Here is a 26,266-nt window from a genome sequence, read left to right on the forward strand (position 1 = left end):
GAGTCTGCCCTCAGAAGTCATTCGCCACTGTGCCTGCACTGCTATAAGTTCTTGCCCAAGTTAAGCGCCTGTGCTCAAAAGAGTGCTTACCATCCTTGCACCCCTTACCCAGGATCCAAACATGCAGCAACAAATTGGTCCCTCTACCGATTTGGAGCTCTCAACACTCAACCAGAATCCAATATGGCCCTAAGTGCACAAGAAGAAGCTGCAGTACTCAGCCCTGCCTGGACAGGAATATGTAGCACAAGCCAGTCCTACCACCATCCCGTGCTGTCCCCTTACTTGATTTCCCTTACTCTGCCTCTTTCTGTCTCTTCCTTCCTGTCCAAACCCTCCAGCATGCACAAACACCCAGGGAAGTGGACAGCCCCTCAGGGCCTGAGTACAGCATCCTCCACAATCCATGTGTCTCTAAACTGCACAGAGGCTGGCACTTGCTGCCCACAACTACCCCATGCTATCAAAAAGTAAGAACCCCTTACTAGCTAGAGGGTGCTAGCGAAAACTGCTCCTCTCAAAATTTCCTAGATTTCTATGTCACACCTCTGGCCTTACACAAGCGTTCACACAGAGCTCAGTTGCCTCCAGAATCTGCACCCTGGAAGGCAGTCTCTTCTGCCAAGCTGGGGTCTCCAGGGTCTAACAGAATGGTCAGAACAGATATTCTCTCAGATAACCTCTTAGGTATGGAATTTGCCTCTTGCACTCCTCCCGTTCACTCCCATCCTGAGAGGTCCTACCTCCTGAGAACTGCTTAGAGAACTTAGTTCAAGGCAACTCCTCTGGCTGCCCAGCCAGGACTGGCACTCAGATTTTCTGGACACACAGATGCACATAAAAGGGAGCAAAAGTCCTAGATTTGATAAGTGAAAATTTGCTCTTTTGGTTTTAACCTATGCATAGGAAATTCCTCGAAGCACAGTGTCTCCAACTATTGGGGGCCCACTGGTTGCTCCACATGTTAACAAAATACATGAACACAAATGAACAAACCATCATTAAACCCCTCAGAACCACTAATCTCACCACTCCTTTGCTTTCTTTTCTTCTGTGTATATTGAGGTACAGTCATATGAAGGTCATTTTAATGATCAGTCATAGGGAAAGGAAACAGAAGAGACAAGGAGAATCTCTACCCCCAGAAAGGCAAAGCCCAGCACCTAAATCCTCCAGAGGAAAATTGATATATAAAACCCAATTCCTAAGATATTACAAGAATTAACTCACATAATTTATGTGAGGTTCCCAGCACGGTTCTTGACACGTAGTGTACACATTCTTGTGAGCATGTCGCGGATGTTAAAAAAACAATATTGCTTTAGTGAATGAATGCATGTTGTTTCTGTAAGGAAAAATATAAACTAAAAATGAGAGACAGAAAGCAGGTCTCTCTTGAAAGAAGTGGGAAGGGCCTTTTCTTCCTCCTGTTTCCTAGAGCATTTCCCTTAGAAAACTCGTAAGTTCTTTGTCTTCCTGTTTGAAATGTATGTAAGTCTTTGAAAAGCTAAATAAGGCTCTTGCCAACTTTGTAACTCAGGAATGTTTGCTCTCAAGGATCTGTGAGTCATCCCTTTGAAATGTAAACATCAGGGGATCCCTGGGTGGCTCAGCAGGTTTAGCACCTGCCTTTGGCCCAGGGCACGATCCTGGAGTCCTGGGATCGAGTCCCACGTCGGGCTCCCGGCATGGAGCCTGCTTCTCCCTCCTCCGGTGTCTCTGCCTCTCTCTCTCTCTCTCTCTGTCTATCATAAATAAATAAATCTTTAAAAAAATGAAATGTAAACATCAAAGGAGAGAGGGAGGATAGGTGCCTAACTCAGCAGATGTCTTGCTCCAAGATGCAAAACTCCCTCCTTTCATAATGATATGAGAAGTTTGTTTTCCTTCTGGTTAAAGCCAATTAGCTAACACAAATGGCCACCCTGATTACCTGATGATGTTAGGATGAACTATGTGTGACAAATGGTGCTGTTATGTCTTCTTGAGGACTAGTTATGATCTATCTTGGGAACATGTATGTAATAGGTTGTATCTCCTTGTCTTTTGTGACAGGGTGAGATTCATCTTTGCAATCTCCCAAGATTGCCTGTGATGCACATCACATTCTGGTTTAATGCTTATTCACTAATGAAAATGTGCTCTTTCTCTACTGCCTTTGTGGAGAGGATTGCTGGGATGGGAGACGATTTTGTTTTTAATTATATTCCAACTCTGCCTGCTGGCAAGGAGCGCTTTGACTTAAGCCGTTTTCAATTTAACAGGAAAACATCTTGGCTCTCACAACTCTCTCACAACTCTGGTCTTTCATTTTAAGTTGTTTGAAATATTAATTTAAAATAGCCAGGAGACTGTTCGGTCCGTGAGACACCAAAGAAATTAAAAGAAATTCAAAAGCGGAAAGTACGGTATTATTGGGCTGAAAGGGCGGGAAACGTCCGGAGGCTGCGCGGAGGTCCAGACCCCGCCCCTAAGCTTGGCCACGTCCCTTCAGCTGCGCACTTTTTGCCAAGTCCAGGCCACCGTCCGCGGCTTGTCCCCGCCAGCCCCCCCACCCCTCCACACCCCCCCCCCCACCACAAGCTGCGCACGCGCACTCTCCTGCAGAGACCCGGAAGCGGAGCGAAGGGCACCATCAGGTAAGTGGTGTCAGATTTTCTGGTTCGTCAGTGGTCTCTGCGGGACGCTCCCCCCGCCCCCGGCTCCGATCCGCAGCCCCCGGGATTCCGGGGTCTCCACGTACGTTAAAATGCCTTCGCTGTCTCGGCAGCACCGTCAGACACTCCAGGCCTGGGAGCTCCACTGCGGATCCGGGGGTCCAAGTCTGTTTCGAGTTAAAATCGCTGAGGCGCGTTCCCGCCCCCCAGTCTTTCCGCCTTCCGTCCAGGTAGACAGCGCCTGCCGGGTCTCTTTCCTGCTGAAAACCCTTCCCGGACTCCCGCACCTCCGGCCCTTCCCCTCTCCGCCACGCTGTGTAAAGTCTTTCCTCGCTGGCCCCCAGGGCGGACGCGATCGTGCAGACCTCGACCCCACATCTCCATGGCCTTGGGGTTCTGCAGGCACACCTCTCTCTCCTGACGCCGCCTCCATCTGCACCAACTCCGGAGCCTGCCCTCCGCCTTAGCACTGCACTTTGTACTGCTCCCCGCCGTAGGAGTGCCTTCCGCACAAACTGCATGCCACTGGCCGTGCGTGTCACGGTGTGTGTGCGTCCCTGAAGCCCTCCTGGAAAGTGTTCTTCCCGGGCAAAGGACGTCTGCAGTCCGTACCTGTGAGTGTGAGGGTGCGGGGCGAAGCAGAGAGTCTGAGGGAGAGTAAGAAAGACTACGTGTGAGAGGGAGGGAGGGAGGGAGGAAGGAAGGAGGGAGGGAGGGAGGGAGGGAGGGAGGGAGGAAGGAAGGAAGGAAGGAAGGAAGGAAGGAAGGAAGGAAGGAAGGAAGGAAGGAAGGAAGGAAGGAGGAAGGAAGGAAGGAAGGAAGGAAGGAAGGAAGGAAGGAAGGAAGGAAGGAGTATTAAAATCTATCTCCAGGGCGGTGAAGGATAGCACACTGGACGAGAGCGGCCTTAACTGGTGATAGGAGTGGGGCAGCAAGGAGCAGATTCATCTTCTGAGACAATGGGGGAGGAATAGAAGAATTGGGACCTTGGTAGACGGGTGATGCGGGGACGGCAGGAGGGGCGAAGGGTGACAGAGGTCGCAGAGGGACTAACGGAGCAGGGAGGGCGTCCCCTGGCTGTAATCCTTTCATTGGCTTCCTGTTGCCCTCAGGAAAAAAATCCAGACTCCATTGTAAGGCTGAGGGCTCCGCTGGGAGCTCCGGAGGTGGGGTGACTTTCCGGAGTTGGTCCAATTTGAGGGAAGGAGCAGGCTTTTCTTTCCGGCACTGACCAGACATCGGACACTGGCTGCCCAGCCGGCTGCTGTGATGAAGAGGCCGCTGCTCAATGTAGCTGAGTCAGTTTACTAGGACCAGCCCTGGGGCAGTTTGTGCCTGAATCCCCAGGGGGTTAATTCAGGACACGCCCTCTGGTGTAGACATGGTTGACTTCGCTGGGGTTTCTTAGGACCCATAAGGGGTTGAAGAGAAAATGTCACCACTTGGGGGGCAATCTGTAGTGGTTTTGGTGGAGGATCTCACTATTAAGGGCAAAACATTACTGAAGGTATGGTGTTTTGTGGAATACAAACGACATACTGGGACGTTGCATTAGACAATACTTGAGTCTTAGAGTATGTAGATCATGACAGACGTTACTCTTATGTTATGACATTGTGGAGGTGCCTGACTTTTGGGTACAGACTCCAAAATAGGAACATATCAGATCCTGGGTTGGTGGGTATCTTTTTGCCAAAACCAAAGATTGATGTAAGGAACAGTTTGGGATTCTTCAACACTGTATAGATGATTCAGGGGTTCTGTCCTGTAGTAGTGTGGGGTGTCCATTGGGAATGCAGAACAAACACCATGGAAACTTGCAGGAGTGTCTGAGTCAAGAAGGCAAAAAGTGGGGGACTGGGGCCCAGGTGGTGGGGGTTTTCACTGGGGCAGGCTTGCTGGAGGTGGGTCTCTGCGAACAGCTGCAGAAGGGCTGTAATGTCCAACAGTAAAACAGTCTCAGGATCCTTTAGACCCTGCCACTGCTCATCAATTCCTATCTTACCTTTAGGCAGTTACTTTGTTCACCATATACATGTGGTGGTATTGCCCCAACCTTTTTTTTTTTTTTTTTTGTATATGTTTTTATTGGAGTTCGATTTGCCATCCCTCAACCCCCTACCCATCTCCCTTTCCACCACCCCTTGGTCGATTCCCAGAGTTAGGAGTCTCTCATGTTCTGTCACCCTCACTGATATTTCCCACTCATTTTCTTCCTTTCCCCTTTAATCCCTTTCACTATTTTTCATATTCCACGAATAAATGAGACCATATAATGTTTGTCCTTCTCCGACTGACTGACTTCACTCAATATAATACCCTCCAGTTCTATCCACATTGAAGCAAATGGTAGATATTAGTCGTTTCTAATGGCTAATATTGCGTTGTATACATAAACCACATCTTTATCCATTCGTCTTTTGATGGACACCGAGGCTCCTTCCACAGTTTGGCTATTGTGGACATTGCTGCTATAAACATTGCGGTGCAGGTGGCCAGTGTTTCACTGCATCTGTATCTTTGGCATAAGTCCCGAGTAGTGCAATTCCTGGGTCGTAGGGCAGTTCTATTTTTAACTCTTTGAGGAACCTCCACACAGTTTTCCAGAGTGGCTGTGCCAGTTCACATTCCCACCAACAGTGCAAGAGGGTTCCCCTTTCTCCACATCCTCTCCAACATTTGTTGTTTCCTGCCTTGTTAATTTTCCCCATTCTCACTGGTGTGAGGTGGTATCTCATTGTGGTTTTGATTTGTATTTCCCTGATGACAGGTGATGCAGAGCATTTTCTCATGTGCTTGTTGGCCAAGTGTATGTCTTCCTCTGGAAATTTCTGTTCATGTCTTTGGCCCATTTCATGATTGGATTGTTTGTTTCTATGCCATTGAGTTTAATAAGTTCTTTATAGATCTTGGATAGTAGCCCTTTATCTGATATGACATTTGCAAACACCTTTCCCATTCTGTAGGTTGTCTTTTAGTTTTGTTGACTGTTTCTTTGGTTGTGCAGAAGCTTTTTATCTTAATGAAGTCCCAATAATTCATTTTTGCTTTTGTTTCCTTGCCTTCATGGATGTATCTTGCAAGAAGTTCCTGTGACCAAGTTCAAAAAAGGTGTTGCCTATGTTCTTCTCTAGGATTCTGATGGGTTCTTGTCTCACATTTAGATCTTTCATCCATTTTGAGTTTATCTTTGTGTATGGTGTAAGAGGATGATCTAGTTTCATTCTTCTGCATGTGGCTGTCCAATTTTCCCAGCACCATTTATTGAAAAGACTGTCCTTTTTCCAGTGGATAGTCTTTCCAGCTTTGTCGAATATTAGTTGACCAAGGAGTTGAGGGCACATTTCTGGATTCTCTATTCTATTCCATTGATCTATGTGTCTCTTTTTGTGCCAGTGCCATACTGTCTTGATGATCACAGCTTCGTAGTACAACTTGAAATCTGGCATTGTGATGCCCCTGGCTCTGGTTTTCTTTTTCAATATGCCCCTGGCTATTCAGGGTCTTTTCTGATTCCACAAGATGATTTGTTCCAACTCTCTGAAGAAAGTCCATGGTATTTTGATAGGGATTGCATTAAACGTGTAAATTGCCCTGGGTAGCATTGACATTTTCACAATATTAATTCTTCCAATCCATGAGCATGGAATATTTTTCCATCTCTTTGTGTCTTCCTCAGTTTCTTTCAGAAGTGTTCTGTAGTTTGTAGGATAGATCTTTTACTTCTTTGGTTAGGTTTATTCCTAGGTATCTTATGCTTTTGGGTGCAATTGTAAATGGGATTGACTCCTTAATTTCTCTTTCTTCAGTCTCATTGTTAGTGTATAGAAATGCCACTCACTTCTGGGCATTGATTTTGTATCCTGCCACACTGCCAAACTGCTGTATGAGTTCTAGCAATCTTGGGGTGGAGTCTTTTGGGTATTTATTTATTTATTTATTTATGATAGTCACAGAGAGAGAGAGGCAGAGACATAGGCAGAGGGAGAAGCAGGCTCCATGCACCGGGAGCCCGATGTGGGATTTGATCCCGGGTCTCCAGGATCATGCCCTAGGCCAAAGGCAGGCGCCAAACCGCTGCGCCAACCAGGGATCCCTCTTTTGGGTTTTCTAGGTAGAGTATCATGTCATCCACGAAGAGGGAGAGTTTGACTTCTTCTTTGCCAATTTGAATGCCTTTAATGTCTTTTTGTTGTCTGATTGCAGAGGCTAGGACTTCCAGTACTATGTTGAATGGCAGTGGTAAGAGTGCACATCCCTATCATGTTCCTGATCTTAGGGGAAAGGCTCCCAGTGTTTCCCCATTGAGAATGATATTTGCTGTGGGCTTTTCATAGATGGCTTTTAAGACGCTGAGGATTGTTCCCTATCCCTACATTCTGGAGAGTTTTGATCAGGAATGGATGCTGTATTTTGTCAAATGCTTTCTCTGCATCTGAAGAGGATCATATGATTCTTGTTTTTCTCTTGATGATATGATCTGTCATGTTGATTGCTTTATGAGTGTAGAACCAGCCTTGCATCCCAGGGATAAATCCCACTTGGTCATGGTGAATAATCTTCTTAATGTACTGTTGTATCCTATTGGCTAGTATCTTGTTGAGAATTTTTGCATCCATGTTCATCAGGGATATTGGTCTATAATTCTCCTTTTTGGTGGGGTCTTTGTCTGGTAATCGAATCAGGGTGATGCTGGCCTCATAGAACGAGTTTGGAAGTATTCCATCCCTTTCTATCTTTCTGAACAGCTTTAGTAGAATAGGTATTGTTTCTTCTTTAAACGTTTGATAGAATTCCCCAGGGAAGCCATCTGGCCCTGGACTTTTGTGTCTTGGGAGGTTTTGATGACTGCTTCAATTTCCTCCCTGGTTATGGGCCTGTTCAGGTTTTTTTTATTTCTTCCTGTTCCAGTTTTAGTAGTTTGTGGGTTTCCAGAAATGCATCCATTTCTTCTAGATTGCCTAATTTATTGGCATATAGCTGCTCATAAAATGTTTTTAAAATCGTTTGTATTTCCTTGGTATTGGTTGTGATCTTTCCTTTTTGATTCGTGAATTATTAACTTGAGCCCCCCCCTTTTTTTTTTTAAATAAGTCTGGCTAACGGTTTATCTATCTTATTAATTCTTTCAAAGAAGCAACTCCTGGTTTTGTTGATCTGTTCTACAGTTCTTCTGGTCTCTATTTCATTGAGTTCTGCTCGAATCTTTATTAATTCTCTTCTGCTTGGTGTAGGTTTTATTTGCTGTTCTTTCTCCAATTCCTTTAGGTGCAAGGTTAGCTTGTGTACTTGAATTTTTTCCAATTTTTTTGAGGGATGCTTGTATTGTGATATATTTCCCTCTTAGGACTGCTTTTGTTGTCCCAAAGATTTTGAACAGTTGTATCTTCATTTTCATTAGTTTCCATGAATCTTTTTTTTTTTCAAGAGAATATTAAATCGTTTATTGATTATACATGATAATGGACGATACACAAGCTTTCCAATGAATCTTTTTAATTCTTCTCTAATTTCGTAGTTTACCCATTCATCTTTTAGCAGTATGCTCTTTAACCTCCACATGTTTGAGTTTCCTCCAAATTTCTTCTTGTGATTGAGTTCAAGTTTCGAAGCATTGTGGTCTGAAAATATGCAGGGGACAATCCCAATCTTTTGATGTTGGTTGAGACCCAATTTGTGACCCAGTATGTGGTCTATTCTTGAGAAATTTCCATGTGCACTTGAGAAGAATGTTTATTCAGTAGCATTTGGATGTAAAGTTCTGTAAATATCTGTGAAATCCATCTGGTTCAGTGTATCATTTAAAGCTCTTCTTTCTTTGGAGATGTTGTGCTTAGAAGATCTGTCATTTGCAGAAAGTGCCGTGTTGAAGTCTCCCAGTATTAGTGTATTATTATATATGTGTGTCTTTACTTTGCTTATTAATTGATTGATATACTTGGCAGCTTCCACATTAGGGCATAAATATTCATGATTGTTAGGTCTTCTTGTTGGATAGACCCTTTATGTATGATATACTGTCCCTCTTCATCTCTTACTACAGTCTTTAGGATAAACTTTAATTTATCTGATATGTGGATTGCTATCCCTGCTTTATTTTGAGAACCATTTGAATGGTAAATGGTTCTCCAACCTTTTATTTTCAGGCTGTAGGTGTGTCCTTAGGTCTAAAATGAGTCTCTTATAGAGAGGAAGTAGATGCGTCTTGCTTTTTTTTTGTTTGTGTTTTAATTTTTTTTTTAATTTATTTATGATAGTCACACATTGAGAGAGAGAGAGAGGTGGAGACATAGGCAGAGGGAGAAGCAGGCTCCATGCACCGGGAGCCCGATGTGGGATTCGATCCCGGGTCTCCAGGATCGCGCCCTGGGCCAAAGGCAGGCGCCAAACCGCTGCGCCACCCAGGGATCCCTGCATCTTGCTTTTTTTATCCAGTCTGAATCCCTACATTTTTTGATGGGATCATTAAGCCCATTCACGTTCAGAGTAACTATTGAAAGATGAATTTAGTGTCATTGTAATACTTATTCAGTCCTTGTTTTTGTGGGTTCTTTGGGCTTCCTCTTTCTTTTACAGGGTCCTCCTTAATAGTTCTTGCAGAGCTGGTTCGGTGGTCAGATATTCTTTCAATTTCTGCCTATCTTGGAAGCTCTTTATCTCTCCTTCTATTCCGAATGAGAGCCTTGCTGAATAGAGCATTCTTGGCTGCATGTTCTTCTCATTTAGGACCCTGAATATATCCTTCCAGCCCTTTCTGGCCTGCCAGGTCTCTGTGGAGAGGTTTGCTGTTAATCTGATATTTCTCCCCATATAAGATAGGGATCTCTTGTCTCTCACTGCCATAAGGATCTTTTCTTTATCTTTGGAATTTGCAGGTTTCACTATTAAATGTCGAGGTGTTGATGGAGGTTTTTTTTTTTTTTTTTTTTGGGGGGGGGGACCTCTCTATCTCCTGGATCTGAATGCCTGTTTCCCTCCCCAAATTAGGGAAGTTCTCAGCTATGATTTGTTCAAATATGCTTTCTGGCCCTCTGTCCCTCTCGGCGCCCTCTGGAACCCCAATTAAACGTTTTTTCCTCCTGCGGCTGTCATTTATTTCCCCTAACCTTTCCTCTTGGTCTCTTAATTGTTTTTCTCTTTTTCCTCAGCTTCCTTCCTTGCCATCAACTTGTCTCCTATGTCACTCACTCTTTCTTCTACCTCATTAACCCTCATTGTTTGGACCTCCAGTTTAGATTGCATCTCATTTAATTGATTTTTAATTTTGGCCTGGTTCAATCTAAATTCTGCAGTCATGAAATGTCTTGAATCCTTTATGCTTTTTTCCAGAGCCACCAGTAGCTTTATAATTGTGCTTCTGAATTGGCTTTCTGACATCAAATTGTAATCCAAATTCTGTAACTCTGTGGGAGAGAGTACTGTTTCTGATTCTTTCTTTTGTGATGAGTTCCTTCTTTATAGTCATTTTGCTCAGTGCAGAGTGGCTGTATTAGCAGGCCAAGTCAAGAATATCAACGACGACCTAGGTAAATTTCACCCTAGATGATTCTGCCAAGGTCAGAAACCAGAAATTGAAAACAAAGATCAGAAGGTAATAAAACAAAAGGCGCTACAGTGAAAAACAAATTTTAAAACAAGGTAGTAAAAAAATAAAGGGCCTTCCTAAAGAAGAGGGAAAAAAATGTAGAAAGAAATGGGAGTGGGCCCGGGAGATGGTGGTGGTGACGAAGTTGTAGTGGAGGGAGAATGTAGTCTACCTGAGGCATTCTAGAGGGTGATATTCTTGTTTCTGAGTATATTAAGTTCTGTATATTAGAAGATGCTCAGTCCCTAATTTATATAAACCAGAAATACTTGTAGAGGGCCCCAACATTGACCACCAAAACATAAGTGAGATAAAAGATGGGGGCAGAATTAGTATTAGGAATCTCACAGAATGAGGGGGATCCCTGGGTGGCTCAGCGGTTTAGTGCCTGCCTTTGGCCCGGGTGTGATCATGGGGTCCTGGGATCGAGTCCTGCGAATGGCTCCTGGCGTGGAGCCTGCTTCCTCTGCCTGTGTCTCTGCCTCTCTCTCTCTCTCTATCATGAATAAATAAATAAAATCTTAAAAAGAAAGGAATCTCACAGAATGAACCACATGGTATATCCCTTGGTTCTGGGTGCATGCTGTAGTCATGTTTTAGAAGGTATTAACCTCCGCCATTGTCAAACAAAATGAGGCAGATAAAACAAAAAAACACAAAAGAAAGAAAACATAATCTTGTATATCTTCCAAAATTGAGTTGTGTATGTTGAACGTAATCTAGAAGTGGAAAATATATCTAGGACCTGTAATTGTAGAAATATGAGAGTCAAAAAGGAAAAATCTTAAAAATGAAGAGGTGGTAAAATTTTGTAGTTAAGGTGGGAAAAGAGAAAAAAATTGGAAATTTACAGTCTGATAAAAAAAAATGAGTTGTACTGGAGAAAGGAAGAAAAAAATAGGAGGGGTACCGTCTGGTTCTATATATTGTAAATCCCTCGACTTCCCTTGGAGCTTTGCAGCGCAGCTTGGTCAAGAACTTGCTCTTCCCCCTGTTCTTCCAGTGCGTCTTCTGGGGGAGGGGCCTGCTGTGCTAATTCTCAGGTGTGTGCACCTGGGGGAGCTGCCCTGCCCTGTGCCAGGTCCCCGGCTCAGTGGGAGCTGTTTACCCCGTGAGGCCCCTGTTCCCTGGCGGCCAGCTCTGTCCCAGGAAGAACGACAGCACCGGCGGCAGCCAGGTGTCCAGCTCTGGAGTCAGCTCCCGCAGTAACTACCGGGGTCTCACTGTCTGCACTGGCCTGGATGCTCCAGGGCTGGGGGTGCCTGGTGGCTGGAGAGTCCTTGCTGTCCGATGCCCTACCCGCCTCCGCCTGTCCCGGGGGGAGTACAGGATCGTGGGCTGTGTCTCCCCCCCACACACACACACCCCGCGCCTTGGGGCCTGCGCTGCTGGGATCGTGCTCCTAAGGCCGCAGCTCCGGAAGGCTTCAGGGCGCAGCCCCCTCCGTCCCGAGCTGCCACTTGAGCTGCTCCTGAGACCCCGCCAGCTGCGTGCCCCAGCCCTTTACCGAGATCCGCCCACAATCTGTGGCGCGTTTCCTCTGTTAGTGACCCCGGGAACCTGGAGGCTCCACTGCCCCTCCTATGATTCTGCCCGAGTTCCTGCTAAGCGCCTTTCAGTCTGGGAAGAATCCGGTGCGGATTTTTAAAGTTCCTGGTTCTCTGGGGCAGGGCTTTCCTGTCCGGGAGGCTCCCCCCACCCTCCCCGCAGGCCTAAGCCTGGCTCCTCCCCGACTTGATTCTTTTTTATTTTTTTCCTCCTTCCTTTTTAGAAGCGAAAACCCTTCTCTCTGTAGCGTTCCAGCTGTTTTCTCTTTAAATCTCAGGTCGAATTCTTAGGTTTTCAGGGTGATTTGAAAGTTATCTAGGTCAATTGGTGGGGACAGGTGACTTGGGCACCCTACTCCTCCGCCATCTTGCCCTGCCCCTATATCGCCCCATCTTTAAAACAATCCACAGAAAGGCCTTTTACTACATTCTCCTCTCTTTAAAATAAAAAAGCCTTTATTAGCTACATTTTCCACTCTGGTAAGTGCCCTTTCTTATGCTCCATTTCAGAGCAGAACACACTAAACACGTGTTTATACTCTGATTTAGGTGTTGCTTCCAGTTCTCACTTTTTTTTTTAAAGATTTTTTTTAAAATTTTTTATTTATTTATTCATAGAGATGCAGAGAGAGAGAGAGAGAGAGAGAGAGAGAGAGGCAGAGACACAGGCAGAGGGAGAAGCAGGCTCCATGCAGGGAGCCTGACGTGGGACTCGATCCAGGGTCTCCAGGATCACGCCCTGGGCTGCAGACGGCGCTAAACCGCTGCGCCACCGGGGCTGCCCCAGTTCTCACTTTTTTAAAGAACAATTTTATTTATTAGAGAGAGAGGAGAATGCATGAGCAGGGGGAGGAAGGAGAGGGAGAAGCAGACTCTTGGCTGAGCAGGGAGCCCGACTCAGGGCTTAATCCCAGGACCCTGAGATGATGACCTGAGCTGAAGGCAGATGCTTAACTGACTGGGCCACCCTTGTACCCCCAGTTTTCACTTTCATATCTACTATGCCAGTGAGCCTTTCCCTGTCTGAGTCACCAGGGACCTCCCCACTTCTCAGTCCAGGCATGTTTGCAGAGTATACAAGACATTACTTTTTTAAAAAGACTTTATTTTATTTATTCATGAGAGAGAGAGAGAGGCAGAGGGAGAGGGAGAGGGAGAAGCAGGCTCCATGCAGAGAGCCCGATGTGGGACTTGATCCCGGGTCTCCAGGACCATGCCCTGAGCCGAAGGCAAGCACTAAACCACTAAGCCATCCAGGGATCCCCTGACATTACTTGTTAATGTTTTAACTTAGAACAAAAGAAATAAAAATTAGATGTTTACTCAAAACGGATAAGGGAATACATGGTTTCCAAAAAGCCTTCTGAGATATGGGGGGAAAGTTTGAAAAATTCAGCCCACTCTGATCTGTTTCGTTTAATATCTCCGATCTTAGCTCCTCCTGATCTCTTCCACTCACCCCACTCCAGCCATGCAGGGCTCCCTTGACCTTTCTGGAGCCCAGAATGCCACTACCCCAGGGTCTTCACATAGGCATCCTTCTGCCTAGAATTTTCTGGCCCCTCATATGCAGGTGGCAAAATCTCTTCCTCCCTCAGGTCTTTGTTCTGATATAACCTTTCAGGGATCCCTGGGTGGCGCAGCGGTTTGGCGCCTGCCTTTGGCCCAGGGCGCGATCCTGGAGACCCGGGATCGAATCCCACATCGGGCTCCCGGTGCATGGAGCCTGCTTCTCCCTCTGCCTGTGTCTCTGCCTCTCTCTCTCTCTGTAACTATCATAAATAAATAAAAATTAAAAAAAAAAAAAAAAAAAAACCTTTCAGTGGTGCCTGCTCTGTCTTGTGTCCCCCCCCCCCCCCCCCAGCTCCCACTTGTTTTAACATCCAGTTACTCCCTAACCCCCAGTTCTGGTGCCTCTTGCCTGCTCTGCATGTCTCTCTCTGTTCCTTCCCTTTCTACTCATGACAGCTCATGATAGCAATGCCGCCCCAGGGGAGAGCAGAGCCAGAAGGCAGGAGGTGTGCTGGGCTGGCCTCCTGTGAGTGTGCTCCACCCAGCTGCTCCCTGGATGGCCGAGACATTTTGCAGATTTAGCTCTTGTGCCCCCTCCCAGAGATTCCCTTCCAGTAGTCTGGGGGGATAAGGCCCAGCGTCAGTGCTAGTGAAGTATCCCAGGTGCTCCTGATGTGACTCCAGCATTGAGCAGCAAAGCCCTGGGTCCTCCGTTTCTGAGGCTGACAGCAGCTCCTGATCCAGGGAGAGGGGAGGGGGCCCTGCTCTGTGTGGGGTGTGGTCAGGACAGGTCTGTGACCTGGAGGGGAGTGTGGATCCAGCCCAGGTCCCCACTGCTGTAGTGAGGGGGGGACTTCCCCAAGGCGGGGGCCAGTTCTGAAGAATGCGCTGGGAACAATCATTTGTGTTGGTGTCTGGAGGGGTTCATGGTCCCTGAGTCTCCTGTGGCAGTGGCCGCAGGGACTGTTGTCTCCCCATGGAGAGGTCTTCCCATGTGAGGTTGTGGTACAGGAAGGAGGGAGATGATTCTAAGCATTCAGCTGCATATTCTTGACCCTCAGGACTGAATTCTCAAGACTGATCTTGTCTGAGGAAGGAGGAAGGAAGGAGTCAGGCATGGCTGTTTGTCAGGTAAAGTCATATTGTTGGTTGCTTTTCCATCTCTCCCTCTTTCTGTGCCCTTCTTGGACTCGCTCATCTTCTCTGACTCTGACTCGTCCACGTGAGCTGTGTGTGTCCACACTCCCCGAGCCTTCCTTCAGTCCCTCTCCTCTCCACATAGATTCCATCTCACGGTGCACCAGTGATGTAGAACCTGTAAGAGGCTGCCCCCCAGGCATGTGCTGCTGGCCTTCATAGCAGGTGTGGGTTTGAGATGAGTGTGGGTCCCATGGTGTCAGGACAGTTGGGCAGCAGGGTTTGTTTTAGGGGCTGCCTCTTCATGCATTGTTAGCTCTCTGTATACTAGGATCAAAGGACCTACATGTAGAAGTCATGTATTAGTGTGTACGAATAGTTGGAAAATTCTAGAAAAGAAGTATAACAAGAGGAGATGGGTTCTGCCTGACTTGCATTCAGTGGTAAACAAGCAAACCATGGTGTTTCTGATTCTAAAATACTAATGATGTAGAATAAAGTTCAGAAACACATCAGTAGAGGATGTTTTATTCCATAATTGGTTTTAAAATATGGAATCAACCTAAATAACCAATAAGGTCAGCACATCTATCCAACAGAGACCATGGTATTCCCACAGCAACTCTTGTGTAGCAGATGTTTTAGGTAAAAATGATGGTAAGATAGCCAAGATGTACATACAACTTTATCTTCACCATCAGACTGTAGCCAAATTCTGGTTTTACCATTATTTTTAAGTATTATATCTGTTTTATTTTCAACATCACATGAGTGAGTCATATATGTATGGATATATTGATTGATTGATTAAACTCCAATCAAAGAAGGAGCTTAGGCACTAAGATATAGGGATGTCCCTTCCTGTCATGTTCTCCATTGTTCATGTCTCAATGGGGAACCACTGTTGTCATTTCTGTGACAAGAGTCAGTTCAAACTTTATAAAAGATGCTTTTACACAAATAAAAAATTTTAGAAAAAACCCCTCAATGAAGTTTGTTGTAACATTTTATTCTGCACGTTAAAAAAAACATACGCAGCATGTCTAGACATTATTTTCATGTTAATAAACACAGCCACAGCTTGCTTTTTGATCCTCACTAGAGCATTTTCTTAAGATGCATGGGATGTTTACTATTTTTCACTGAAAGAAGGAATGCCACAGTGGCTGTGTATGAGCAGACTGACCTCTCTGCAGATGTCTGAGGAGTTCTCTGGGTTGGGCAACTTGACTTGTGATTACTGGGTCAAGGATGGTGCATTTCATATGAGGACAGATTCTGTCTGGCACGACTCCTAAAGCTGCAAAGTACAGCATCGTGCAGCAACATGTGAGATTGCCCCCTGATGTAAGCAAAACTTGGTAGTGTAATCTCTTTGTGTTTTGAAAATTGGAGGTAAAAGGACAATCCCTTTGTATTTCCTTTTTCTACCTTCTTGTAACTTTCATTATTTTTGTGGAATAAAACATAGATTTTCACACTTTGCTGTTTTCCTTTGATATATTTTTAGGAGCTATCTTATATTTTGTAGTTTAATTCTTTACATACATGCTTGTGTCTTTCTTATTTTATCAGTGTTTTGCAGTGAAACGTATCTTTCCTTCTTGCTCTCTGGTTTCTGATCTTGCTTTGGGAGACTTCACCTAGTGTAATCTCAAAGTACTGTGTCCCACTTAGCACTCTCTTTGTTTAAAATTACTTTAAGGCCAGCCCTGGTGGCTCAGCGGTTTAGCGCTGCCTTTAGCCCAGGCAGGGCCCGATCCTGGAGACCTGGGATTGAGTCCCACGTTGGGCTCCCTGCTTGGAGCCTGCTTTTCCCTCTGCCTGTGTCTCTGTCTCTCTCTCTCTCTCTCTGTCTCTCATGAATAAATTAAATCTTTAAAAAAAAATAAAAGTAATTCGGCTTTTTAGTGTAAAAAGCTTGTAGCTATTCATTTCATTGAAAAGTTTCATATAACACACATACAATAATAGGTTCATGTGTTGTTTGGCAAGGCTCTCCATGTTTTCTTTTCAAGATTATTTCTCCTCAACATAATGGAGACTGTTCTTTGTTTTTTTAATCGCATGTTTCTTCTGAATTTGAATTGCTCTGAATTTCTGAATCCCTGAGGTCTTTCTTTACGTCACCACATCTTCCAGTAAGAATTAGGTTTATCAGTCTTTGATCATGTCTTTGTTCTGTCTTTCAGTGAAGTTTCTTCTTTCTTTCTTTTTTTTTTTCAAGACTTTATTTCTTTATTAGAGTGCACAAGCAGGAGGAGTGTCAGGCAGTGGGAGAGGGAGAAGCAGGATCCCCACTGAATAGGGAGCTCAACGTGGGGCTCAATCCCAGAACCCTGGGATCATGACCTGAGCCAAAGGCAGATGCTTAACTGACTGAGCCACCCAGGTGCCCCTCAGTAAAGTTTTCTAATTTCTTCACATGCGTTGGGAAATGCTTCAAATACATGTCCTGGTACAGCTGCTAATGGGAATGGGTGGTTCCTACGGTACCACCCCCATCAGGCCTCTCGCATACCACACAGTAGTGACTGGCAGGGGCCTAGCTGGCCTACATGCCTCAGCCTCACCTGTGGTGGAAATGCTTCCAGTGCTTAACTGTGGATTGTGATGCTTAGTGGAATGGTCTTGCTCAATAATAGCTTTTTAAATGTGTTTGGCATGATTTCTAATCATCCATTATTTCTTCAAAGATCTGCTGTGATTAACTTGTGTTCTACTTAATCTGTTAAATTAATGTCTGACATTAATAAAGTTCCTCATCATGAATCATTTATTGTTGTCGTTTTTTTTTGTTTGTTTGTTTTTTTAATTTTATTTATTTATGATAGTCACACAGAGAGAGAGAGAGGCAGAGACATAGGCAGAGGGAGAAGCAGGCTCCATGCACCGGGAGCCCGACGTGGGATTCGATCCTAGGTCTCCAGGATCGCGCCCTGGGCCAAAGGCAGGCGCCAAACCGCTGCGCCACCCAGGGATCCTGTTGTCGTTGTTAATGGAATAAACTCCATAATGTTAAATGCCTGACTTTACTGGCATTTAAATTTATATTTTTGCATATAATTTGTCACACCTGAAGATACCTCTTGTGCTCTAGATCCTCTAAGTGTGCAGAACTCTCACTAGTGTAGAGAACATAATATGTACCATGTCCATCTAAACAACTGCACACTGGATATTTTTCTTTTACATAGTTCCTTTATTTTCCACAGAAGTAGGAAATCTACAGTGATTTAGTGGATTTGATATCCTCTGATGGAAAAACATAGTAAGAAAAGTTAGGAACATATACATTTCTCACAATTATCTATTTGTGCTCAAAATGGAGTCAGCACATTAATTTTAGTTGAACTGATCCTATCTCTTTCCTGGTCACATTTTGTGTGAACATGAGAACTCTACTCAAGGTTCCTTGATGAAATGTGTTTTCATTTCAGGAACAGTTGACATTCAAGGATGTGGCCATAAAATTCTCTGAGGAGGAGTGGGAGTGCCTGGACTCTGCTCAGAGGGCCTTGTACAGGGACGTGATGTTGGAGAACTACAGGAACCTGGTCTCCCTGGGTGAGGATAATATTCCTTTAGAAGTTGGGATCTGCCCTGCTTGACCTATATTGAGGCTGAGTACCTTCTGAAATGAAAAACGTCATGAGGCAGCATCTAACTTTCACCTCTTTCTTTCTTCATATGATCTCTCCATTCTCCCTAGATTAATGGTGTTTCCAGAAGCTGAGTAAGAACAAAACTATATGGCCAGCTTCAAAAAATATCTGATTCTAGACCCACTTTTATCCCTGTACATTTTGACTCAGTAGTTCGTGAAGAGAGCTGGATATCTGTTTTAAAAATATCCCTTAAGCATTCAGGAATGGACAAGTTTGTGAAGAAATTTTTCTAGACACATCGGTAACATCCTCTTCTCCTCAGCTGAACAAAGGGCTAGAATTGTATTCTGGAAAAGACACAGCATATCATTTTCCTTTCTTATTGTCCCTCTTTCTGACCTGAATAACATTTTTATTTTGGAGTAAAGTGAAAACAGCGAAGTAGCCAAATGGGTGGGAACACAGGGAAGAGCTCAAAAGGGCAGAGAGGGGATCACATCATTAATAGTGTTTGGGCAGTTTTCTCCCACTGGGAGAGTTCTGTGGGAAACAGAAGTTTCCTTCTTGTGAGCTCTTGGAGGAAAGTTTACTTCCCTTCCCTTTGTCACTCCTTTCTTCAGACATGTGGCAGTGCATCCTCCCAACTGCTAGCTCATGCAAAGACCAAGGCAAGATCTTTATAATGACTTATAGCCTCTATTATATGCCCCTATGACCTCTTTTTTTTTTAAGATTTTATTTTTAAGTAATCTCCACAACCAATGTGAGGCTTGAACTTAACTAACCCAGAGATCAAGAGTCACATGCTCTACAGGCTGAGACAGCTGGGAGCTCCCTTAAGACTCCTTTGGTCCTCTGACCCCAAGGAGTGCTGGGAGGCTGGTTTTCAGGGGTCCTCTTTCTTTCTTGGCTTCATCTCATTCTTGTTCCCAGTCCACATGAGTAGGAGCTGAGGCCTCCCCAGTCCTGGCACCAGGCCTTTTCCATGATCCATCCCATTCTGTGTACTGGGAAGACCTACTCCTGGGGTGGGAAAACATCAGCATCTAGGACCCCAGAGCTCTATGCCTCTTGAGGCTGCCTCCCACCCCTCAACCGTTTCTTTAGTTCTGCTTTTGCCATATATCAGAGAGCGTGTCTCACAGAGAAGTGGGGTGGGTCTTTTCAATCCAATAGTAAAACTGTTCACTCAGCAGGCGTATAAGCATGTCCACACCACACCATGCCATAAGTTTGCTGTGTTGTGGTTTTGTTTCTTTTCTCTCAAAGTATTTTCTAATTTCCCTTGTGACTCCCTCTTCGACCCTTTGGTTTTTTTAAGAGTGTTTAAAATTTTTCGTGTATTTTTGAGCTTTCCAATTTTCTTTCAGTTATTCATTTCTAGCTTCGTTCTTTTGTGGTTGGAGAAAATAATTTGTATGGTTTCACTATTTTTCAATTTATTGAGACTTGCTTCATGGACCGATTTATGGTCTATCCTGGAGAATTTTCCACATGCATGTAGAGCAGAATGTATTTTGCTCTTACTTGGTGGAGTGCTTTCTATGCATCTGTCAGTACTCCTTGGTCCATAGTCTGCCTAAAATCATCTGTGTCCTTACTGATCTTCTGTCTGGGTATATGCTCCACTTTTGAAAGGTCTGCAAGTCTCCAAATACTGTTCTAGAACTATTTTTATTTCTCTCTTCAATTCTATAAATGTTCGTTTCACTCTATTTTAGGGTTCTCTTATGTATATGTTCATATTTGTTATAATTCCTTAATGAATTATCCTTTTTAAAATATACATATTGCCCTTTGTCTCCTAAAAATTTTTACTGAAGGTATATTTTTTCTGATAGTATAGCCATTGGGAAATGAAAAAATTCATTAGATTCACTATGTTGTGTTGCTCTAGACCCAAACCCATAGTATCTCCAAAGTATACCTGTATATGGAAACTTGACTCCTCTATATCCTGTCCTTCTCTCCTCTGGTATTGTCATAGATTATATCTCTATATGTTGTGTGACCACCAATGTAGATTTAGAATTAGTTTTTTTTTTTTTTTAATCAATAGGAAAAAAGAGGAGTGACAAACCAAAAATACATTAATGCTAACTACATTCATTCCCTTTACCATTTTTTGTTGAACTGGTCTAGTAGCAAAGGACTCCCAGTTTTTGTTTTTTTGGCAATGTCTTAAGTTATCCTCTATTTTGGAGGATAGTTTTGAAATATATAGAATTCTTTGTAGAGAATTACTTTTCTTTAGCACTGTGAAAATATCATTCCATTGCCTTCTAGCCCATATAGTTTCTGTGTGAAATCAATGAGTACTTTTATTGAAGATCTCTTTCAGCAAAGGAACTGCCTACTACTGCTTTCAGGATTCTGTGTGTTTGGGTCTTAACAGTTTGATTAGGAAGTTTTTCACTGTGGGCTTCTTTTAGTTTATCTCACTCGGTGCTTGCCAAACTCCTTGGATACATAGATTTATGTATTTTATCAAATTTGGGAATTTTTCTGCCTTGTTACTTCAAATATTTTTTTCTGTCCTCTTCATTCTGTCCTTTCTAGGATTCTCATTTTGTTGGTACACTTGAAGGTGTCCCACAGGTCTCTGGTTCTCCTTCATTTTTCTTTCTGCTGCTGAGATTGGATAATCTCAGCTGACTTAGTCTTCAAGTTTGCTAGTTCTTTCTTCTGCATGTTCAGTTCAGTGTTAAGCTCCTTTAGGGCTTTTTCCATTTTAGTTTTTGTACTCTTAAGCTCCAGAATTTCTCTTCTGGTTCCTTTTTATAATTTCTGTCTCTATTGATTCTCTATTTTGGGAAATATTGTTTTCATTGTTTCCTTTGGTTCTTTGCACATGGTTTCATTTTAGTTCTTTCAATATATTCAAAACAGTAGCTTTTGTCTAGCAAAGTCTGATGTCTGGGCTTCCTCACGGACAATTTTTATTAAATTGCCTTTTTTCCTACATATGGGTTATACATCATTGTTAGTTTGCATGCCTTATAAATTTTTTTTAAAAGCTAAACATTTTGAATATTCTGACAGCTCTGGAAGTCACATTCTTCCCCACCCACACCCTCACCCTAGCATTGGATGTTGCTGCTTATTGCAGCTGCTATTGTTTGTTTAGTAATTTTTCTGAATTGATTTGTGAAGTCCGTATTCTTTGTCATGTGTGGCCACTCAAGTCTGTGGTCAGCTTAGTGGTCAGCTAATGATTTAACACAGAACTTCTCAAATACCTGAAAGCAAAAAACCTAAAAAGCAAAAAACTCCTAGTCTTTGGAAACAAACTCTGTATGTTTGTTTGGGAATACCTGAAAATCAGCTTGGCAGTTTACAATGGTGCCTTAGCCTTTACCTTCTGGTTTTGGCTGAGCATGAAGGTTGACAGACGCAGCATAGGGCTGCCTCATGTGATTTCTGAGTACTGACCCAGCCCTGGGCATGTGCATGACTTAGATTCCTAGGAATATGTTGCAGCTTTTCAAAGCCCTTATTTCCCAAAGCATTTCACCCTCTAATCCTTATTCTCTAGCTTTCAGTTTGTCTGCTCTTTGCCCCAACTGTCTGTCATCTGCTAATACATTTGCCTTTAAGTATGTTTTTTAACTGTCTCCCTCATAATACCTCTTAAATTAATAAGCAGAGTAAAGGCAAAACGTTTTGAGTGAGTTTTTCAGTGACCCACTAGGCAGGTCAAAGGAAAATCACAATTCATTGAGAATCAAGCCTGTTCTGCTACTCTCAGTAAGAGGGACCTATACCAGGAATGTGGGCTGCTCTTATATTGGATTGGATCAGGGGAAGTTAAAATGTCAAAAGCTCTCCAACTGAGATAGTTGCCTCTTTCTTAAGTATCTACATGTTTGATGTAAACCTTTGTTTAGTTTCCAGAAGCTGATAAAGTTGATACTGACAGTTTTTGCCAACTTACTTACTGTTTTTATGGAGAGATGCACTTATAATATTCTATGATTTTTATCCTGATACTTTTACCCAGTTCTTTATAATACTATCTGAAAACTGGTATTTCAGAAGTAAGTGGGCATGTATGTAACTTAGACTGCTAAAAATATGTGGGAGCTTTTCTCATCATATTTTTCAATTCTCATCTTGTGTGCATTTTCTGGAATATAAGTTCTTTCTCTTGTTCTTAAGAGAGAAATCATTAGGATTCCATAGTCTATAATTTTGTGTAATTATAGTTACTTATTTACCTTTTGGACTTATTTTGGTTTAATTAAAACATTTTATTTAATAACTTGTCATTTACAGATTATGGATTTTAGCATCTAGTTTGGAATATGACTGCAATTTATCAATTGTTAATGTTCCAAAATGCCTATTCTGCATAGAGTATGGATAGCTTTAGAGTAGATATTAAGAATATTTTGTTATTCTAGTGATGTACTAAATTCTTCCTGATTTTCATATAACCCTTTTAGTTTTACAATTAATAATTTCCATGTTTTTATCTTATTCATTAATTTTTTAAGATTTTAAGTAATCTCTATACCTAAAATGGGGCTCAAACTTACAACCCTGATATGTCACATGCTCTACTGACTTATTAATTTTTTATTTTTTTATTTATTTTTATTTTTTTCTTATTAATTTTTTAAGTGGATTATTTGCCCCCCAAAATCTATTCCTTCATATAGAGCTGTGCTTCAGCATTTATTTGCATATAATAATTATGCTGTAAATATACATTTGTATAATATGTTTCTTTTTTTAAAGATTTATTTACTTTAGAGAAAGAAATTAGGGAGGGATAGAGGGAGAGGGAGAGAAAAACCCAAGCAGTCTCAGTGCTGAGCCTGACATTGGGCTCAATCTCAGAACCCTGAGATCATGACCTGAGCTGAAATCAAGAGTCAGGCACTTAACTGACTGTACCACCCAAATCCCCCCAATATCTGTTTCTTTTCAATATGAGACACTCATTTGTCTATTGCCAGTTGGTGTGTGTTTTGGTATGGTGGTCAAAGAATACACTTTCTTTCAGAACTTATGTAAATTTACATAGTTTGAACGATTTGGTCATAGAACATTTGAAAACAGGTTTTCAGGGGCACCTGGATGGCTCAGTTAAGTGTCTGACTCTTGATTTTGGCTAAAGTCATGATTTTAGGGTTGTGAGATGGAGCCCCACATTGGGCTTTGTCTGGGGTGTGGAGCCTGCTTAATACTCTCTATCCCTCTCCTTCTGCCCCTCCCTCTTTTTTTTTTTTTTAAAAGAGAAAAAAAGACAGAAAGAAAGGTTTCCCTTAAAATAATTTGAAATACATGTCATCTTTTACTAAAGGATTCTATTCACTTTGCATTCTTAAACATTTGTAGACTTTGGTTGAGAAGCTTTTATCTCTTCAATAAGCATTATTTTTAGTGTAACATCCATTTTGCAACTCTAGTTAATGTGAAGACTATCTTTTTTTATATCTTTCAGATAGCTCTGCTAGCTTCATAATCAAGGAATTATTACCAAAGAAAGAAATTAATAACAGAAAATTATGCCAACCTGTGGTTTTGGGAAGACAGGAAAGCCATGACCTTGAAGATTTTGATTTAAGGGAAATTTGGGGAAATATGTATGAATTTGAGAATAAGTGTGGACATGAAGAAAGAAATTCCAGGGGAGTGCTTGTGACAGATACTGTAAATCTCACTGGTAGAAAAGATAAACAAGACAGCAAATCCAGAACTAACTTACCTTTAAAGCAGAGTGTTTCTTTAAGAAAAGGTACATATCAATACTTTAAACAAGGGAAGTCATTAGTGAAGAATTCGTTAAAAATAAAAAATAATATGGTCTATGCAGGAAGCAAATATACAAAATGTTTGGAAAATCGAATTGGATTAAACTTTCAGTCACAACTGCCTAAAATGCAGAGATTTCAAACTGAGGAGAAAATGAATGAATGTAATCAAGTTGAGAAGCCTGTCAAAACTTGTTCTCCAATTGTGCCACTTCAGAGATTTCCTCCTAGTATCAAAACCAACCTTTGTAATAAATATGGAAGAGTTTCTATGTATCCTTCGTTGCTCACACAGCACCAGAAAACAAAAATTAGAGAAAAGTCATACAAATGTAATGAATGTGGAAAGACTTTCAGCCATCATTCAGTCCTTACAAGTCATCAGAGAATTCATTCAGAGCAGAGGCCTTACAAATGTAATGAGTGTGGTAAAGCCTTTAAGCAGTTCTCAAACCTCACAAGACATCAGAGAATCCATACGGGAGAGAAACCATATAAATGTAATATCTGTGACAAGGTCTTTAATCAAAATTCTCACCTTACAAATCATTGGAGAATTCACACTGGAGAAAAACCGCACAAGTGTCATGAATGTGGTAAGGCTTTTATCAAATGTTCAGACCTCTCGTGTCATGAGAGAATTCATACTGGAGAGAAACCTTACAAATGTAATGAATGTGGTAAGGGTTTCACCAAACGTTCGTATCTTTGGGATCATGAGAGAATTCATACTGGAGAGAAACCATACAAATGTATCGAATGTGGCAAGGTTTTTAGACAGTGGTCTACCCTCAGGATTCACCGAAGAATTCATACTGGAGAGAAACCATATAAATGTAATGTGTGTGGCAAGGCCTTTAGTCAAAACTCAAACCTTACAATTCATCAGAGAATTCATACTGGAGAGAAACCTTACAAATGTAATGAGTGTGGCAAAGCCTTTAAGCAATATTCAAGCCTCATAAGACATCAAAATATACATCCCGGAGAGAAACCATACAAATGTATTGTGTGTGGTAAGGCTTTTATCAAACGTTCACACCTTTGGGGTCATGAGAGAACGCATCCTGGAGAAAAGCCATACAAATGTATTGAATGTGGCAAGTCCTTTAGACAATGTTCTGACCTCAGGATTCACCAAAGAATTCATGCTGGAGAGGAACCTTAGAAATGTAACAAATGGGACATAAATCATTTAACTATTTTTCACAATACACTTTATATCAGAGAATTTACACTAGGGAGGACTAAGTCTCTAGTCCAAGATTAATCAACCTTGGATGTTAAATTCTTCACAGTAAGTAAAAGTCAAAATCATTTTAAGACTCATGAAACATGAGATGAGTGTCAGTCGAGCAAGGAGAGCTTAGGAATGTAGCATTTCCTTTAAAAATACTTTGATTACATGAGGTTTCTTGAAAGGCCTACATCAATCATGATTCATGTCTTTTGACCTGAAGTCTGAATTTGTTAATGTTACATCTTCATTACATGTTTTTCATGTGTTACCATTGATGGGCTCTGGGAGCAGATCAGTAAGATAAAAGGGCCTACTTTATTAAATGGGAGTCATTCACATCCATGTATCCTGAAGGAATGCTGAATTTTAACATAGAGTGTTTTGTGGAATTGAATACATGGGTTGAGCAGAGAATATATGTAAAACAATGATGTAAATAATAATATGTCCAGGATCCTTTCTACAGGATCCTGTAACAGAGGGCCACTGGATTATCAGAAACCATTGCTCTGCCAGAGGAGTGTGAAACAGCAGGTTTTGAGACTGACAGACTGAGATTTTCATGATGTGTTAGTAGGGACTGCTTATGTGATAGAAATAATGGAGAAATAATGGTCATTTCTCCCTTTAATGAAAATAGTGGTTGTATATCAAAGATGAGTGAAAAGTTATTCTTATTTTGGGGAACTAAAAGAGCAATTATGAGGAAAACTTAACCAGAATACAGTGTACACGTATAGGATCTGTGTTTAACCACTACACTGATGCTGCTTTACTCAGAATGTATTATACTTATGTTTTCATTAATAAAATTTAATCATTTTTTTTCAAAATTCTAAATTAATCATGGTTTTTTTTCTATCAGATCAAGTCTATACTGTCTCATTATGGTACTTCATAACAAGGACTAATAGTACATCTTCAGGCTGTCAAGGCTAAAAGGCATCTGCAACAATTTTTTTCCATGATGGAATCAACATACAATTTTATGAATATATGGTCATAATTTACTGAGCTCTTCTGTCCGTCATCTGCTCCTTGGATATTTATGTGACTGTGATTTAAAAACCACAGCAATGCAACTTTAGATTCTCCCTCTAAACATTTGAAGTGCAATTCATGAATGTGCATCTGATAATATTTCTACATGCCTTTTTTTATGCCTACATGAGACCCATGATTTGCAGTGACCTTGATTTACATGAGGACACGTGTCTGTGT

General features: G+C 42.3%; 1 protein-coding gene across 1 annotated transcript; it reads left to right on the top strand.

Annotated features, from left to right (window-relative positions):
* The first annotated feature begins 2,645 nt into the window (after positions 1-2,645).
* Positions 2,646-25,878, top strand: LOC140600860 (uncharacterized). Its single transcript, XM_072769046.1, has 4 exons — positions 2,646-3,271; positions 14,363-14,432; positions 17,879-18,005; positions 23,496-25,878. Exons 2-4 carry the CDS (start codon positions 14,418-14,420, stop codon positions 24,971-24,973), a joined length of 1,620 nt encoding a protein of 539 aa, XP_072625147.1. The 5' UTR covers positions 2,646-3,271; positions 14,363-14,417; the 3' UTR covers positions 24,974-25,878.
* Positions 25,879-26,266: the final 388 nt, after the last annotated feature.

This window comes from Canis lupus, chromosome 1 (assembly GCF_048164855.1).
Source record: "Canis lupus baileyi chromosome 1, mCanLup2.hap1, whole genome shotgun sequence".
In the NCBI taxonomy this organism is placed as follows: Eukaryota; Metazoa; Chordata; class Mammalia; order Carnivora; family Canidae; genus Canis; species Canis lupus.

What these genes read in the sequence shown, in the direction of transcription:
- LOC140600860 (XM_072769046.1), top strand. An exon ending in CAGGAACCTGGTCTCCCTGG is followed by an intron (nt 18,006 to 23,495) that starts GTGAGGATAATA and finishes TATATCTTTCAG; the next exon opens with ATAGCTCTGCTAGCTTCATA.